Source organism: Macrobrachium nipponense, chromosome 17 (genome assembly GCF_015104395.2).
Source record: "Macrobrachium nipponense isolate FS-2020 chromosome 17, ASM1510439v2, whole genome shotgun sequence".
Taxonomy (NCBI): domain Eukaryota; kingdom Metazoa; phylum Arthropoda; class Malacostraca; order Decapoda; family Palaemonidae; genus Macrobrachium; species Macrobrachium nipponense.
The window spans coordinates 40,361,559-40,381,478 of NC_087210.1; the positions used below are offsets into that span (position 1 = coordinate 40,361,559).

A 19,920-nucleotide genomic window follows, 5' to 3' on the forward strand; every position below is an offset into this window, starting at 1 on the left:
CCTTTGTATCTTACCTAAGATGATTGATTGGATGAGAGAATGAGTGAGTTGGCTGGTCTCCTTATTTCTTTTGTACTTTTCCTTCTTCCTTCTGGTGGTTTAAGGAATAGACACATCATTTGCTGGACTGGTCTGATACAGGTGAGTAAGGTAGTCATACTGGTAGTGTGGTCGTGCAATATACAAATATCTTACCCGCTATTTGGTAGCATATGCTCTACTCCTTGGCAAGGAGTTGGGAGTAATACAAACCCTGGTGTCTCGGTTTGTTATTGGACAGTCAAAGTTTCTCTTTGGTTCCCTATATACAATGGTTATCCCATATATCATTGCACGTCACTCAGTTTCTTAGCGGTTAGATATCAATTTATCTAGCTTCTCAACGGGCTTCAGCCCCTCTCCAAGAACCATTTCTTTTGAGAGCTGGACTGGTGGGTAGGCCCCCAGCCAGTCTAGGATGTCTTATACCTCCCTCCAAGTATGAGTCTATCCTATTCTTAAGACCGAAGGTTTGTTCGCATATGAACAAATGACAAATTTTCTAAGACAATTTGTATTTTTCATAGCTACAAACCTGAGGTCTTAACAATAGGATATATAATTTCTAGCGCCTAGCTGGATCCGGTTAAAAAGTAGATGACCCGGTTAAAAGGCAGATGAAAGCAAGGAATCTTGTGATATCTCGCAACTCATGCATAGCTCGGGCCATGAGTGATCAAGGACGCTGCCGCTACGCCAGTCTTTCCCAACTCAGGATGACTTAAAAAACAGAGGGGCGGCTAGAGGTGGGCAGTATAACGTTAAGACCTCAGGTTTGTAGCTATGAAAAATACAAATTGTCTTAGAAAATTTATCATTTTTCAAGTACTTCTCTATTATGATGAATCATCCCCCAACCTCCCCATTCATGTGAGCAGAAATAAATCTGAGAACAATAGACAAATGAACTATGGTTCACCCTGGATAGTCGTCAGTAGATGGTACAACTAGATCATTTAGATCACCTGTTTTTTTAGCTTATACCCTCCTGCTGGTGCAGGAATTTATAGTAATCATAAAAGAAAGGTAATTATTTGAAAATAAATTTTATAAACTTTATTTTTAATTATTTTTTTGTAAAAAAAAAAAAAAAAAAAATTACTTTTGATGTATGATTTTCCCCACTTGTGAAATAATTATTTTCCTCTTCAGTCCAGCCATAATTACATATGTGAGTACCACAAAGGCGTGATTCAAAGTGTTCGAGTTAAACGGAAGAGAAGAGATTCCGAGGAGGATTCTGGAGAATTTGATGGGGACCATCCTGAAGTTGAATTATATAATTTGCAGGTAAGAACCTTACTTTTGATGAATACAGACACCATTTCACAAGGTAGATAAATTATTTTTGGTGCAAAAAGAAATTTTTTTTTTCTTTCTCTCCATCGCGAGTAGTGGGAGGAAATTCTAAGATTGAAGCCATTGTTTATAGAAGATGAAGCAAAAAATGAGTGAGTAATGCTGAAAGTTTAGAATATGAAAAAACATGCTATGCATTGAATAAGTTTTTATATCTTTTATATATATATATATATATATATATATATTATATATATATAGATATAAATCATATATATATATATATAATATATATTATATATATATATATATATATTATATATATAATATATATATATATAATATATCTAATATATATATATAATGTAATATATGTATATGTATATGTATATGTATATATATATGTATATATATGTATATATCATATATATATATATATATATATATATATATATAGATATATATATATATATATTACACACACACACACATACACTCTAACCCATCCATCATACATATGCCCATCCATATTCATGGTCTTTATACATCCTCAGGTTCATCTTTCTTCTTTTTTCCAACAAAGGAAAGAAATGTACATACTAGTTGCAAAGTGCCTGTGTCACCTTGACTCTCGGGTATTCATGATTCTCACTCTTGCAGTGTGAGAGATGGTGAAGGCTAAGAGGGGTTTCCGTGAAAAACTACTTTTAATTATATAACTAAGAGTTTCACTTGCTGGCAGTTTAATTATATAACTAAGAGTTTCACTTGCTGGCAGTTAAATCCCAAAATTCGTGTGCCGCACTATCTATCTATTTCCCTTGGTTAGGTAACATTACCCCACCCACTTTCAGGGCAAGAGTATGGGAACAACACGGCAAAGAGCTCAGTTTGTTTCTGCCGGCCGATGCGTATGGTTGTCGGTTGCAGTTATTCCTGAAATTTTTCTGGACTCCCTTTTTGTAATCGCAATTTGTGAAGTACTCTATTCTGGTATTAGCCGTCTTGGCAAATCATTTAAGTGTTAGGTTCAGTGATAAGAAGTACACACACACACACACACACACACACACACACACACACACACACACACACACACACACACACACCCGGGTAACCGTCAGGTCTAAGTGTTTTCACTTAGCTAGCTTTAGGTATTGTGCTAGAGGTTGCAAGACTAGGCTAACCAAGGAATCGTATGATAATCACTTTATGTACTAATTGTAGAGTAGTGTTGTCACTGGAGGAATTGGCTATTCATCCTACCGGTGCTCATAGGCAAAGGTCACTATTGTCACACTCCCCAGTGCAGGGGAGGAGTCAAACTGGTAGCCCAAGGGAGGTTGGTAGGTTCTGCCCATGAGCAGTCACCCCCTGAGTTCAACCTGTTGTCGCTTCCCAGGTTGAAACGGAGAGCTGTTGGAAAGGTCTATCCTTGGATGTGCATAAATTGTCAAGTTCGGATGACTCCTCTCCATGAAGCTAGTGGCATTCTGGGAGCAAGTCTCTACCATTGAAGAGAGGCGCTACGGATCCAGGTCCAGTGGTTCCTACTAAGAAACCTAGAGAACCACACCCTTCTTGCAGTCATTGGGACAGCCCGGAGCATTTTTCTTCCGACTGCCTCTTGGAAGTTGATGCTCCTCTGGCACCCAAGGCTCCATGTTGCTCTTCGGCTCCTCTGGCACCCAAGGCTCCATGTTGCTCTTCGGCTCCTCTGGCACCCAAGGCTCCATGTCGCTCTTCGGCTCCTCTTCAAGCTCCTGTATCTGGTGTGCAGGAGTGCCCATTGGCACTTGAGCTCCCTTCGACTCCCTCAGCTCCTGCTGCTGCTGCTTCTGTTGTTGAGACAGTAGATCCCATTCAGGCGAAGCTCAACAGTATTCTGCTTTTACTGAATAAGCCTCTTTCTTCAGTTCAAGCTCCGATAACTCAGTTAGTACCCATGACAGTCCAGCAAGCACCAACAACAGTTCAACTTGTGCCAGTGTCTCTTCAGACACCTGAGACACTGCAGTGCCGCAAATTCCTATAGAGGCTGTTTCGACATGGACACAAGTTATTGCAGCCACACCTCAGGCTCCTGCAGATGTGGATCTTTTCCCTATTTTGTCTGGAGACGAAGCTACAGAGGATCAGGAGGCTTCCTCTTCACCTTATGTGGCTTTATTGAAATTCTTGTTCGTCACATATCTGTCCTTTTTCAAGCTGACTTCTCCATCATCTCCTGAATCGACTTTGGTTACGGATAGTATGCCTTCCTTGAAACGCTTGAAGATGCCAAAGATGGTTTTGTCATCCACAGCTAAGAAAATTTAACCCTTAAACGCCGAAGGGGTATAATAAAAATCGTTTCCCGTATGCCGAGGGGGTCTCAGAGTAAGCGCCGAAGCGGAAAAAATATTTTTTTCAAAAAATCACAGTGCGCTTAGTTTTCAAGATTGAGAGTTCATTTTTGGCTCCTTTTTTTGTCATTGCCTGAAGTTTAGTATGCAACCATCAGAAATGAAAAAAAATATAATTATCATATATAAATATTAGAATATATGCCAGCACAAAAAAAAAATTCATATAATTGTATACAAATCGCACTGTGAGCAAAACCATTAAAGCTAATGAGTTAATTATTTTTTCGTATTGTATACACTAAATTGTGATGATTTTGGTATATAACAAATTGTAAAATTATCAAAGCAACACAGAGAAAATATTGTCACAATATGATGCATGAATTCGTAATGAGTGGATGTAAAAAAAAAAAAAGCAGTTTTCAAAAATTCACCATAAATCGAAATATTGTGCTAGAGACTTCCCGTTTGTTGAAAAATGAAGGTAATTGATGGAATATTACTAGACTGTAAGTATTGTAGCTTACAATTGCAGTTTGTTCATGAAACTCACCTGACAGATATATATATAGCTGTATTCTCCGAAGTCCGACAGAATTTCAAAATTCGCGGCACACGCAGTGGGCGGCCAGGTGGTAGTACCCATTCCCGCCGCTGGGAGGCGGATATCAGGAACCATTCCCATTTTCTATTCATATTTTTTCTGTCGCCGGTCGGTAAACAACTGTTTACAGACCTCCGCCTAGGATTTTGAAACTTCATTAGCCGCTTAAGTATCCTAATTATTCTTTCGATTATTGACTTGGATTTGTGGCTAGGCATACGCTATCGTAAATTTTTCATTGCATTTGATGTCTGAAGCTAGTTAGCCTAGTTTCAGACTTTGTTGTCTGCATGGGGTAAGGTGAGGCTACCGGAACTTTTGGTAGACACTCGCTTAGTATATATGACGTTTACATGTGTTCTTTGCATAAGTTCAATGTAATTAGTGTAATGTGTGACTGATTACGGAAGAAGTGGATTCATGTACGCATTTTAGAGCGTGTTAGAATCAGGAGTTTTCCTCCACAGTAAACAGAAGTTAGAAATAATGAACCTTCTAACCTCCTGTAGATTTTATTTTGCCTAACCCTGTGGTATGGCTTACGGGCCTAGAAGAAGTGTCTGCTAGAGGATTACATCAAGTAATCTTAGACTAAAGTGCTCGCTCTCCAATCAGTGTTGTGAAGTGTAGTGCCCCTTGTGTTGTGGAGGGGGCGTCAGATCGGCCCCATAATGCCTCTAGGCCTGGACCTCTGTCGGACTCCCAGGACTCAGGGAGGGGAGGGCACATGTCGAAAGCCGCCAAGCAAGGAGGGTTACGGGGGCTCCCCACCGATCTGGCGTCCCTTCGGCAGAACCTGTTGACGCTTCCAGGCTGCTAAAGATCGTGCACGTACACGAATCTTGAAGGATTGCTTCTCGTCCTCCGAGGCGTCCTCCCCGCGCAAGGGTTGGAGCTCTCGGAAGGACTCGCGCCCTCTAAGAAGCTTTAGAGAAGAGGACGCTTCACGTCCTCTCTCTCGTTAGGAGGGAACGTCAGATCGGCCCCATAACGCCTCTAGGCCTAGACCTCTGTCGGACTCCCAGGAAACCAGGGAGAGGGCATGTCAAAAGCCGAAGGAGGGTTAATGGTTTTTCATGCTGATCTGGCTTCCTTTCGGCAGGTCCTGTTGTCGCTTCCCAGGCTGCCGAAGATCGAGCACGTGCACGGAATCTTGAAGGATTGTTTCTCGTCCTCCGAGGCGTCCTCCCCACACACGGGGTTTGGAGCTCTCGGAAGGACTCGCGCCCCCTAAAGAAGCTTTAGAGAAGAGGACGCCTTCACGTCCTCTCTGCTCGTCACGAGAGGATGAAAGAGTCCTGTGCCCTGTCAGGGCTCTCGAATTTTATTTACATAAACGAAGGAAGTAAGAGGTCCTTCGGGTAATGTATGGTGCTCAGGAAGAGACCACATTTACCCTTTTCGAAGAATGCACTGGCTCTTTTCCTAAGGGACATATTAAGGAGGCTCATTCATCTTGCCAGAAGAGTGATTTGAGCCTCCTGCGAGTGAATGCTCATGAAGTTAGAGCTGTTTCAACCTCGCTAGCATTCCAAAAGAATTTGGTAATCAAGGACATTCTAGATTCCATCTTTTGGAGGAGCAACTCAGTATTCGTCTCCTCTCCTCATGGCGCTCCGTATACGTTATGTAACGTTCGCTTTACTTCGAAAAAGCAAGCTGATAAGTTTGACGTCCGGCAAGCTGCTTTGCACAGTCAAACAACTTATGTCTCTGGTTCGGCATAAGAAGGGCAATTTAGACGTGTGGAAGCTTTTGGAGGTGCTCGACGTCCTATAAGTAGAGACATTCTCCAGGACGCTCGGCAAGCACCTTGCGAGGGTGTCTTTCGGACGCTCGGCGTTCCTTTGCTGAGTGCGTTTCTGGAGATGTTCTTTTGCATTACTAAGACGCAAGTTGTCGCACAGGCGGCCACTGTCTTTGTAAGAAGGTATGAAGGTCTTTAAGGCCCGTCTTGAAGACGAAAGCCATACGTCTTCCTTTAGTGTTCACACACTTCAGGAGCAGCGTGCGGCTCTCCATGGAGACTCGCATGAGGACGTCCCTTGAAAATATTCAACGTCATACGCAAAACGCGGTTCGTCATAACATTGAGATGTTGGCAAGGTCGCTCGCCAGGACGCCTCTTGGCGGGCCTTGCATGTATCAGGGCGCTCAACGAGTTCCTCTCTGAAACGTCGTTCAGAAGACTTGGTGTTCTCTGCTCAGACACGCTCTTAGCTACGCAGGACGTTTTTTGAGGACGCTCAGCAGGACGCTTTTGAGGACGCTCGGCAGGATGCTTATGAGGACGCTTTTGTGGACATTCGCCAGGACGCTTCGGTGGAAGCTCGGCAGGACGCTTTGCGAGAGAAAAGACTTGTAGAAGGCGTCTTATTTGCTGTTCAGGACGTTTCTTAAGACGCTTGACGCTTTATAAACGCTCGTCAAGAGGAGGTTTTTTCAGGACTCTCCACAGGACATTCCTTTACAGAAATTTTTAAAAAGGATTCGGAGTTAGCGGAGAGACATACCCGAATTTTTTCTTCGATCCCTCTTTCCTCTTCATCGATTTCTCTGAGAATCGGGAAGATTATATACTCGGATTCCTGGGTGACTTTCGGTCATGTTAAAGGGGTTTCCCCTATTAGCAAAGTGCTAAAGGTTTTGTCAACGTAAGGACGGTTTCCCCATTGTCAAGATACTAAACGTTTTGTCATTTAAGTGGGGGACCCCTCATAAATGGGGTAGTTCTCATTGACATAGATTTTAACGTTTTTATCGTTTAAGCGGATAAACTCATTAACAAATTTCGGAAGAGCTCTCATTCATTTTCAGAGGCTCATCCGGGGAGTAAGAAAAAGACTTGTAGACTAGATCCAGGAAGTCTTATGTCCAATATCATAAGAACATTGAACGGTCCTTTTCGATCCTCGGTTCTCTCTTGATGATCTCTATTCGAATATTACTTCCTCCCTTTTCTTGGCAAAGAGTCTTGGCAAAGAGTCAGGAGTTCTTTTAAAAAGTCTCATTCATTAGAACGTGGACAGTCGTTTTCCTTTCTTTCTCTCTTCCTCGTCGAGGAAAGATGTAGTAGAGAATTCGATGTTCAAATTACTACAATACTTACGTAGTTTATCTTTGCGTCATTTTGCTAACGCATGGGTCAAGTCATATACGCATATCGTATTTACCTCTGCGGATAGAAGCCGAAAGAACTGTTGTTCTAATGTATTTAATTGACACTCCCTTCAACCTTCCAAGAGTTTTCGGAGTAAGAACAACTCTTCAGGTTAGACGAGAAGTATTCTAATTGAACTGCAACACCAACTCAGCTTCTGTATTTAGCGAATTTTGTTTCGTTTAAATATGCCTGCTAGAGAGTTTCCTTTTGCTCGATAATTTCATACCTATCCCTTCGTAAAAGGAGTAGCTGGCAACTCAGGCAGATAGTGCGAGACGATGAACAAGGCTGCTGTTACTGTGATCTACGCAGTACCGGCTAGCTCGGTGTCATGTGCTGTTGGTTACGTCTCTCTCCCTTGCGGGAATGGCTGAATAAACCATCTCTCTGCCCTACAATCATGGATTTTAGCCTCGGGTTGAGGAAATTTCTAGTAATCATGAATGAACATGCCTTCCGTTTACTTAGAAAATTTCAACAAGATATCTCTTATACTTGTTCGGTGCGGGTTTACCGCACGGTAACAGAATTCTGTACGAATCTACCGCGGCATAGCACTATAATAATTGCTCTCCTGCTTATGCAAAGCGCAGCCTTATTTAGGGAAGGCAAGCAGTCTGAGTGAGGGAATGGATGAGTTTGCTGGGGACCATTTCCTCGCTGGAGAAGCTTGTTTTCCCTGAATAAACAGCAATTCAGACCTCTACAATTTTTCCTCACGAAGAAATTGGAATAACATCAAAGATCTTGTAATAATTCTAATTTTCTCTCAACGGCTTGAGGATCACCTCTGGTGATAGCGAGAGGGTGCCAGACATCCGAACAGAGGAACAGATGTTCTGGCACATTGTCTGAAAGAATTGGAAGCCAAATTGGTCGGCTCTCCAGTTCCTCGAAGGGTGAGTTTGGATCGAGTGGCCCAAATCATCTCGGATAATTTCTCAGCTCTCTCATAGCTCAAGAAGAGAGAATTGGTTATGGGCTTGGGCACGGAACGTAACGATCCTCAAGAGGTTCGTTAAACTAGTGCACGTCCGTGCGGGTCTTCTCGATCGAAGGCAACAACTACTGACGTCTGGAGTAATCCCTCACTTAGAAGGTATGTCGAAAGTGAGGAGAGACTGAGGGCGTCCTTTCGTTAAGTTTTTCGTTATATTGAAGACGAAGGAGCTTCCTCTTAAGTTGTTCCCTTATTCATGATCCTAGAGGATTAGCTTTAGTCGCCACATGTTGGCCTCTAAGAGGTTGGATTCACAGAGGTCAGGTAATTCAGAGAATTTGGTCCCAAAGACCTTCCCGAGAGAATCGGTGTAATCTAACATTGTCACTTAGTGAAGTATCTAATATCTCTCCTCTCTGAGTCTGAAGGCGTTCAGACTATCGAGAAGCGATAAGATCTTCAAGATTAATGGCAGTCTCTTGGCCAAGGCAAAGCAGTGCTGCCTATTTTCAGTGTTCAATCGGAGGGGGCCGTTTCTGGAGATAGTGAAGGGAAATGACTGTTCCTCCACCTCGACCTCTGTGAATTTCTTTATGGTTCTATCTTTCCGTATGAAGTATGAGATAAGCTAGAAGTCCTAACTATTGTAGAATATGCAAATATGTTGTTGACGGCCTCTAGGCTCAGAGATTCGGTTCTGTCAAACAACAAAGCTTCACGATCTTTGAGGTCTGGGGAGATCTTGAAATTCTCTGGATCGCAGGTTCCGGCATGGAACTTAGACGTAGTCTGAGTTTCTGATGCCAAAAGCATTTCGAACCTATCCTTTCTGCGAACTTAATACACGTGACCAGAAAGGCTAACATTCTAACCGCTCTAGCCACGGCAAAGAGGGTTAGTGAGGTTTTAGCCATCATCAGAGGTTTTGGCTTTAAAGGACATAATGCGGTCTGTCCTCTAAGCCTTCCGTTCTTGATAAGAACGAAAACCTGTCTAACCCTTGACCCGAAGGCTTGGAGACCAAGGGTATGGCACGAAATTGGTTGGGCAAGGGCATTAGAGAGGCCTGTGCCCTGTCGGGTCTCTCAAGTTTTATCTTGATAAAACTATAGAAAGTCGAGGTCAACGGACAATCTGCGGTGTTCCGTAAAAGACCAGACTGGTTCATGTCCAAGAACACCCTGGCATTATAATCAAGGAGTTCTTTTAAGAAGTCTCATTCATTATGTTTGCATAAAGATTTGAGATTTTTTCTTAATATGAATGCTCAAGAGGTGAGGGCGCGGCCTCGGAAGCATTTCAACAGGCATGACACTCAGTAACATCCTGAGTGCCACGCTTTAGCGAAGCAACTCTGTGTTCGCTTCACACTCCCGACGGGATGTGAAGACGACATTTGAGATCTGTAAGTTGCTAGGACCATACATATCCGTAGATATATTATTGGGGGCAGCAAGCAACACGAATCCTATCCTATAGAAAAGGGATAGGTGTGCTTTTAACTTTGAAGGGTTGGTCGCTTGAGGCGCGTTCCTTTTCTTTAGCCTAGAAGTTATGGAACTAACTTTGATAGGTTAGGTCAGGTGGTGGTTTTTAGCTTCGTTGCCCTCAGAAGTAGGTCATATGGTCTAGTCACATTGTGGTCACGCCCCCGTTGACAGATCATCTAGAGCGCACCAGCATTACAGGTCTCTACCTCGCTGGCAACTCTAGTAACGCAGAAGCAGACTTTGGTGACAGTAATCACGAAGTCGGCTATGCTAACAGGTGAGGAACAAAGATGTATATCATCTACTTAATTTAGTTTCCCAAAAATCCTATTCTGTCTCTTCCCACCATCCGAAGGTGGGATTCAGCTATATATATATCTGTCAGGTGAGTTTCATGAACAAAATGTTATTGTTATAATACAATTAAGTTTGTTCATACTTACCTGGCAGATATATATAATTAAAGTGCCCACCCACCTCCCCTCAGGAGACAGTGGCACTGATAAAATATGAATAGAAAATGGGAATGGTTCCTGATATCCGCCTCCCAGCGGCGGGAATGGGTACTACCACCTGGCCGCCCACTGCGTGTGCCGCGAATTTTGAAATTCTGTCGGACTTCGGAGAATACAGCTATATATATATCTGCCAGGTAAGTATGAACAAACTTAATTGTATTATAACAATAACATTTTTTGACCATTTTGCTAGAGTTAAAGTTCCAAAATGAAGGTAAGTGATTGAGTATTACTAGAATGTACGAGTTTGAGCTTACAATTGCGGTTTTCGACCACTTCGGTCGAGTCAAAGTTGACCGAAGGTTGAAATTTGGGCACTTATCGTTATTTATATGAAAATATTTCAAAACTGATAAAAGCTACAACCATGGGGGGGTTAAGTTGTATTCTACATGAAATTGCAAACATTTTCATTTATAAAACTCTATGTAATGGCTAATTTAAAATGGTGCAAACATTACGACAATCTGTCGACAGAAGAGTTACCGCGTGCACATAAGGAAAAAGTTTTTTTCATAAATTCACCATAAATCAAACTATTGTGCTAAAGACTTCCAATTTGTTGTAAAATGAAGGTAAATGATTGAATATTACTAAAATATAAGAGTTTTAGCTTACAATTGCATTTTTCGACTGTTTCAGTAGAGTCAAAGTTGACCGAAGGTTGAAATTTTGGCACTTATCGTTATTTATATGAAAATATTTCAAAACTGATAAAAGCTACAACCATGAGTTGTTTATTGTTGTATTCTGTATGAAATTGCGCACATTTTCATATATAAAACTCTATGTAACGGCTAATATTAAATGGTGCAAAAATTATGTCAAAGTGACTAAATAATTTCTGAGATGTGTCGCTGATGCTTTTTAGTGCAAGAAGAAAGAAATTCGCGCTTGCGCGCCTGGGTAACAATTGTAAACAAAACAACAGCTTGATCCGTGAACTCCCAGTATCCCCCAAGGCGCGTGATTCAAAAGTTTTCGCCTAGTAGGCCTATAACTATTTTTCCGCAAATTTAAAAAAAAATCTTTTTCTAGTTGCCGTTTCGTACGTCAGTTCAGCACCTGACACAATTTTTGTCTACGTTTAATACGTCCAATCAGCGTTTAAGGGTTAAAAAGAAATTTTAAAAACTCAAAATTCAACATGAAATGACAGTTTCTTGAAAAGTTTAGATCAAACAATTCTCTCTCTCTCTCAAACAGTCATGCTTCGCTGTTAATCACTTATACTAGTCACTTTCATCAAAACCTATTCTCAACAACAGAAAAAATAAATGATCAATAGCCAAATTTAGTAATAAACAAGTTAGACAAAAAATTCTGACTTCATTTAACAATGACGGATTTCAGTTGTCGATTGCTGCCAAAATGGAATTTGTTCCTTCCTTCATCTTTAGCTTACAGGCAAGCTTTTTGGTTTAGAGAAAATAGGTCTTCCTCTTCGTGTTGTGAATTTTTGAAAAAAAAAAAAAAAAAAAAATTCCACTTTGGCGCTCACTCGCAAACGCTGCCGGCATACAGGAGACACTTTCGGAAATACCGGCTCGGCGTTTAAGGGTTAAGAAATTGTAATTTCATATCAAATTTTGAATTTTTGAGAGAGAGAGAGAGAGAGAGAGAGAGAGAATCATTCAATCTAAACTTTTCAAGAAACTGTCATTTCATGTTGAATTTTGAATTTTTATCATTTCTTTTTAAGAAATTGTAATTTCCTATAAAATTTTAAATATCATATAAAATTTTAAATTTATATGATAACGATTGCATAGTGAACGTGCTGGACAAAGAAACTGAGACAGGTGCTCGTAACCAAGTTTGTTAAGCCTAACGGGAGTGAAGACACATGATCCGTCAGTGCCCGAAACCTCAAATGGTTCACAAAGCCTTTCTTCAGCAGAACTCTTCACAGAGGATAAGATAGAGGAGTTTGAAGGTGTTTTGGGCAGAGGATAGGTTGAAGAAATTCCATCCAGTAGATTTTTAAAGGAAATGACGGTATCGTACAGTACACTTGCACCCAATGGTGGCATTGTTTACATGTGGGAATTTTCACCATCCTTTGTGTAATTTTAAATTTTTTCAAGTTATTAAAACCTTTTTAATATTTTATTTATCCACAAGAACTATTTCATATTAGAAAAAATTACAGTTTAGTATATAGTAAGTATTGAAAATGGATAGTATAAAAAAGTTTGACTGGGTAAGTTTTCGTTTGCCTCAACCCTAATGGATTTATTCCCATAAGGTATGAGTTTCGAAATATGTGAATTTCCAACTCTGCGAGGCCGTGGATTGACCAAATTCTTGCATAATTGGGGCCTCTACTATTCAGTAAATCTCATTTTGGTAAATAATTAAAAAAATTTACTAAAGTGAACATCTTTACAAAACAAACATGCAGATTGAAAGAAAACATATACAGTTACGAAAAACTCGAGATACGAAAGCCAATACGAAAAATTGAATGGCTCTACATACGAAAAGTTTTCAAGATATGAAAGGTTTCTGTAAAGTCCGAGATTCGCCCGAACCACCGATAACAATTTTGAAACGCGCGCCGCCAACTTAGTAGACTCGCCACCATTCTCCTGCTCTCCCATTGATTCCTGATGCTAGTCACTGCCATGAGATCCTCCTCTCCTATTGGCCAGCGTCCCTCCCATCATGCATCTATGTACGTGGTGGCGTGCCTCGGCCACTCGGTACCAGCATTGTTATAGTACGCACGCGGTATTCGTTTCAGGATCTTCAATGTGTATTTTAAAAAAAAAATTCTCATATCTTTTCACAGAAAATGGAAAAAGAAGAGCACCTCTTGAGTGACGACATATATGATATGATTGACCAAGATCTCTCTTGTGGGATTAGTGACCAAGATCTCTCACATGGGATAAGTGATCAAGGTCTCTCTCATGGGATAACTGGAAACTTTGCAAGGTTGGTAGAATCTCCACTCCCTGCTGAACAGAGGGTGTTGACCATTTATTTACAACATGCATACCAGTATAATCAAGGCACTTCAGTTTATGTTGAAGGTCAGCAGCCAAACATTCATTACCCAAATCAGTTGCAGAGAGAGCATTTGGTTGAACAGGGTTTTGATGGACACCAGGGCCAACAGAGTCATGAGGTGCAACAATTAGTAGATAATTATCAAGATGGGCAGCCGTTAATGAACACTACGCATTTATAGAAAAAAAGACGCCCCGAAAAGGCTCACACAGGTCGTATGCTTGCGCAGTTCAATGACGTTTGCCTGAGTCGTTTCAGGAACATTTTGAAAAGTAGGCAGAAGGAATCTTCCTTGGATTGTTATTTTTTAAAGAGGCCTTTAGCATTAGCAGGAGTAAGCAAAAAGGAAGAACCAAGTGATAAATAACGGAAAGTTGAAAGTGGTGATGAAGTTGAAATTCTGAAGGAAACCCCCCCCAAAAAAAAAAAAAAAATACATAAGTAAAAAAACTACATAAGAAAAAAAAAAAAAAAAACGGCAGAAATTAAGGATGTTCTAGGCGCTTTTCATAAAGTGCAATAGTTTGTCCTCCTCCTCTGCCGCCACTTTCGGAGATAGCCTCACTCGAAAGGTAAGCTTCCACATTTTACGTACAGTATTTCCTGTATACCATGTACACTAATACACTTTATTTACAGGTTATTTTGCATTTTGTTATTAATTTAGGTATTGAATGGTCCAAATTGTTGTAGTATTTCATTGTTTATAGGTCAATTTAGCTTTATTATGAAATTTACTGGGGTGTTTTTGGAGGGCTTGGAACGGATTAGCCATTTTACATGTAAAATGTGGTCCAAGATATGAAAACCTCATGATACGAAGGGCGCCTCTGATCACACTCAATTGCATACCAGCTTCATACTTCTTGATAATCTCCATCTGTGTCTCCAAAGAGAGCATTCGCTTCTTTCCGTGAATTTCACCTTTCTTGGGACCCATGACTACGTTATCTTGTACATAATTTATGTATAAGTAGAATAAAGTTTTCGCACAACACGATAAAGTACGTATACTGCAACTAAATCACTAACGAATTTACGTTACTAAACGAAATTGTTAGACTGAACGAATACCGCATGTGTACAATAACGACGCGGGTACAGAGTGGCCGAGGCACGCCACCAAGTACGTAGATGCATGATGGGAGGGATGCTGACCAATAGGAGAGAAGGATCTCATGGCTGCGACTAGCATCAGGAAGCAATGGGAGAGCAGGAGGATGGTGGCGAGTCTACTAAGTTGGCGGCGCGCGAGTTTCAAAATTGTTATTGGTGGTTCGGGCGAATCTCGGACTTTACAGAAACCTTTCGTATCTTGAAAACTTTTTGTATGTAGAGCCGTTAAATTTTTCGTAATGGCTTTCGTATCTCGAGTTTTTCGTAAGTTGAGCCTTTCGTATCTCGAGGTACCACTGCACTACAACAATTTGGACCATTCAATACCTAAATTAATAACGTACTGCTAATTATCTGTAAATAAAGAGTATTAGTGTACATGGTATACAGGAAATACTGTACGTAAAATGTGGAAGCTTACCTTTCGAGTGAGGCTATCTCCGAAAGTGGCGACAGAGGAGGAGGACAAACGGCAGATACGTACGTACACTTAACTTTATGAAACACATAAAAAAATGTAAGGAAAACTAAACTAAAATTTACGAAACACATTAACAAAACTGTAACACCTAACTACAAAAAACTTAAGATTTTTTTTTTTTTTTTTTTTTTTTTTTATACAAAATTTGAACTTTATCACCACTTTCAACTTTCTGTTTTTTAGTATCGCTTGGTTCTTCCTTTTTACTTACTCCTGCTAATACTAAAGGCCTTTTTAAAAAATAACTATCCAAGGAAGATTGCTTCTGCCTACTTTTCACAATGTTCTTGAAACGACTCAGGCAAACGTCATCGAACTGCGCAAGCATACGACCGTGTGAGTCTTTTCGGGGTGTCTCTTTTTTTTTTTTTTTTTTTTTTTTTTTTTTTTTTTACAAACGATTGCACTTTATGAAAAGCGGCCAGAACAGCCTTAATTTCTGCCATTGTCATAGGGTTGTCCTCCTCCTCCTCCTCCATGCAACATAACGACGTTATGTTGCATGGCCTCCAACTCCTTCAGGTCATCCGTCGTAAGCTCCTCTTGGTGCTCCTCGAGAAGGTTGTTGATGTCGTCCTCGTCGACGACCAGCCCCATGGACTTGCTGAGTGCAACGATCTCGTCAAGATCTGGTTGGGAAACAGTTTCAGGATCGTCAACTGTTTCTGAATCTGCAGCACCAGCTTCGCCCACATCGAATCCCTCGAAGTCTCGGGCGGATACGGCATCAGGCCAGAGTTTCCTCCACGAGGAATTCAGGGTTCACCTCGAAACCTCCTGCCAAGCTTGGTCGACGAGTCGGATGCATATGACGATGTCGAAATGCTCCTTCCAAAATTGACGCAATGTGAAGTTTGTGGTATCGGTGATGTCGAAACATCTCTTGAAAAGATGTTTCGTATACAGCTTCTTAAAGTTCGCTATCACTTGCTGGTCCATGGGCTGGAGGAGAGGGGTGGTGTTGGGCAGAAGATAAAGAATCTTGATGAAGGAGTACTCCGCTAGGATATCTTCCTCGAGGCCAGGAGGGTGGGGAGGGGCATTGTCCAACACCAGCAGACATTTCAGGGGGAGGCGCTTCTCTTCCAAGAATTTCTTCACTGCCGGGCCGAAACACAAATTTACCCACTCCGTGAACAAATGCCTCGTTACCCAGGCTTTCACATTAGCCCTCCACATCACTGGAAGCTTCTCCTTAAGCACTTTGTGGGCCTTGAAGGCTCGAGGAGTCTCGGAATGATACGCCAGTAGGGGCTTCACCTTGCAATCCCCACTGGCGTTTGAACAAAGTGCGAGTGTAAGCTTGTCTTTCATAGGCTTATGCCCAGGTAGCTTCTTCTCTTCCTCCGTGATGTACGTCCGACGAGGCATTTTTTCCCAAAAAAGGCCAGTCTCATCACAGTTGAAGACTTGCTGAGAACTGTAGCCTTCCTTGGTCATAATCTCGTCGAACGTCTTTTTAAAGGCTTCAGCCGCTTTCGTGTCCAAGCTGGCAGCCTCCCCATGCCGCACCACTGAATGGATACCGGTCCGTTTACGGAATTTTTCGAACAAGCCATGCGAAGCCTTGAACTCTGGGGTTGGCGTTGTATGTCCCATCTCCTCTGTCGTCTTCCGCCTGCGCAATCAAATCGCCGAAAATAGCGCTGGCCTTGTGGGAGATTGCCGTCTCCGTTATCGTATCGCCAGCGATTTCTTTGTCTTTTATCCAGACAAGAAGCAGCCATTCCATCTCGTCGTTTACGTGGGTCATCTTGCTAGACAAAATAGTGATGCCCTTGGAAGGTGTAGCTGCTTTGATGACATCCTTCTGCTTAAGGATTGTGCCTATTGTCGACGGATTTCGGCCGTATTCCTTGGCGATCACACTCAATCGCATACCAGCTTCATCCCCCCAGATGCTGAAGCCTTGCCGAGGATGGGGGGCTTAGGGTTCAGCAGCTGGGCCCTGATGCCTGGTGGGAACTACTTTCTCGCTGGGCCTTGGTGCCCAGCTGTTGATCCAACTAAATAAGTCAGCTCTTTTTCTTTTACTAAAACTTTTCATCCTTCTGCTTCCTCCCCCTATAAGATACAGATTTTATGTTGATGACTTTTGGATTGGTTTTGGACATGATTTGGACTTACTCATTGGATTTGGTGGAGGGTGAGGATGGTTGGCATGCCACCTCACCCGTAGAACTCGAGTACCTAACGTGGTCGAGCGAGGGGAAAGTTTATATGTCAAACCCTGCTCTTAGTGCTGGGTCTGATCTCGACGGACATCATGACGCCTTAAGCACTGAGGGTGGGGTGTATATCTGGGTGGTACCCCTAGGGCAGCCCTGTATGGGATAACACTGTCCTCTAAATGTGGCTCCATGGTGGGTGGGGGGCTACCTGGACGAATCATAAATCCTTCGTCTTATGGCGACATTACTTAGATCTTTGGTTGACGACTTAGGCAAGAATAAGGACAAGGAAAAACCTGGTAATTCCTCCATTGTAACTTTGGAGACTTTTTCAAATGAGCTCCTTGTTACAAACATTCTGCATGTGAAACCAGTCCCTTTAGACTGGAATTATGACACGATATATAATGAATTTTGTAAATTTGGGAACATCAAAGAATTAAGAAATAAACTTGGCAATAATTATGGTTTTTTTGAATTCTGGATACTTTTCAACAATGAATCGGAAGCTCACAGAGCCTTTAGAGAATTTAGGTCAGATTCTATGAGTGTTGGACTTGTAGAAGCAGAAGAGGTCCCTAGAAATCTTGACATTTATAAACCACCAAATGAAATAAAAGATCCTAATAGAATAAGTAAAATCTCCAGATCTCCAGACCCAGCTAAGTGGTTAATTATCTCAACGCATGGTGAGAGAGGCAACCTCTTCAAGGTGAAAAGGTTGGTAAGCCAGAAGATCGGCAATGTTGGGAGCCCAGAAGTATCTCGCTTTGGGCGTAATAGTTTTTTAGTTCATACCAAGACCAATGTTCAGTCGGTAATGCTACTAAATTTGAAGCTTGATCCTGAGGGTATGGTAAAAGAGGTAAAACCTCACTATAATTTTAGTTACGCGAAGGGTGTTATCTTTAATGAAGATTTACATGAAATGGATGAGGAGGAAATTTTGGATATGTGTCCAGACGTGGTTTGGAAGGTTTTTAAAGTGCCCCGCTCATCGATGCTTATTTTAACATTTATAAATTCTTTCCTGCCATCTGAAATTATTCTTGACAGTGAAATCTTGAAAGTTCGTCCTTTTAGACCGAGAGTGCTCCAGTGCTTTAAATGTTTTGGTTTTGGACACTCCTCTAATGTTTGTACCAGAAATAAACTCTGTGAATCGTGTGGCCAGCCTGAGCACGAGGAATGTTCTGGACCGGTAATGTGCATAAACTGTAAGGGTGAACATCGAGCCCGTGATAAGAAATGTAGTGAATTAAAAAAAGAACAAGAGGCATTACTAAAATCTATTGCTGAACATATCAGTGTGGGACAGGCCAAAAAGCTGTTGGGCAGGAAATCCTATTCGGATGCCTTGAAGGCACAACAATTGAGTACTGCTTCTTCTAGTGCCCCTTCTGGTGGGGCTCCCTGGTGCCCCGCTGGTGGGGTTTTCCACACCCCCTCTAGTGGGACACCCCGTGCCCCCTCTGTTGGGGCTTCCCGTGCCCCACCTGGTGGGACCTCCCATGCCCCCCCTGGTGGGACCTCCCATGCCCCCCCTGGTGGGGCCTCGCGTGGCCCCCCAGGTGGGGCTTCCCGTGCCCCTCCTGGTGGGGTTTCCCATGTTGCAGAGACTCTGGTTAAGCCAGGGGACCCTGTTGATTCTAGGGTTCAAACCAGATCTCAGGATGACGACGACTTCTCTGTGTCAGGGACATTGCCTGACATTGAGCCCTTACCTGATCCTGACGTTACAGTGCACCGTGGAGATGACGGTGAGGAGATTGAGGCCCTCCTTATTCGTCAGAAGAGGTCCCTTTCTCCCTCTTCGCCTCATTCACGGTCATTCAGATATCAAAGGAAAAACAAAAGCAAAACTGAAAGGGCAAGTGAAGGCCTTTCATCAAAAAGATCTGTAACACCTAGATCTAGATCTAGTAGTACTGGTAAAGCTGATAAGATATCTCTCACCAGGACACAGATTCCTAAATTAGTAGAGAATTTTAAGATCCCTTCCTTTAAATAATGGCTCTCATGCAGTGGAACATCCGTGGCTTTATATCAAATAGAGAGCAAGTTCGGGTTCTGTTTAAGGAACATGATTTATCTGCGATGTGTCTACAAGAGACAAAGTTGGGAGAGCACACACCCAATGTGGGTTTTAATTATTCCTTTCACAGGTCTTCACCCCTGATAGGTGTACGTGCTCAGGGAGGCACAGGCATCATAGTCCGCAAGTCTGTTAATCACAGGGTTGTTCAATTGAACACTGTGTTGCAGGCTTGTGCAGTCCAAATTTTAATTATAAATGGATCACAATTTGCTCTCTCTACCTTGATCCATCATTAGAAAATAGATTACAGGATGCTCAGGGTAATCTCCGCCAGCTAGAATTAAACTACCTACAGACACTGATAGACCAGCTTCCTAAACCCTTCATTCTGATGGGGGATTTTAATGCCAAGCACACCCTCTGGGGAGAGCCAAACTGCGACCGCTGGGGTTTAATAATAGAACAGCTGCTTGACTTGAATGACATCACTTTAATGAATGATGGTTCCCCTACAGACATGATGTTTTTCATAATACTGATTCAGCCATTGACCTCACTATCTGCTCTTCGTCTTTGAGGTTAGATTACCAGTGGGTAGTAGACCAGAATGATCATGGCAGTGATCATTGGCCCATTCACTTAAAGTTTATGAAAAATATTCCATCTCCATGTTTACCAAAATGGAAGGTAGGGGAGGC

General features: G+C 42.0%; 1 protein-coding gene across 2 annotated transcripts in view; it reads left to right on the plus strand.

The window, feature by feature from the left end:
• The window catches only part of LOC135196194 (histone deacetylase complex subunit SAP30 homolog), a 113,059-nt gene that overhangs the window by 72,288 nt on the left and 20,851 nt on the right, over positions 1–19,920 (plus strand). For both annotated transcript variants that reach the window (XM_064222793.1, XM_064222792.1), the window contains exon 3: positions 1,192–1,329. In XM_064222793.1, the coding sequence (XP_064078863.1) occupies positions 1,192–1,329 (138 nt within the window). The remainder of the gene's footprint in view (positions 1–1,191; positions 1,330–19,920) is intronic.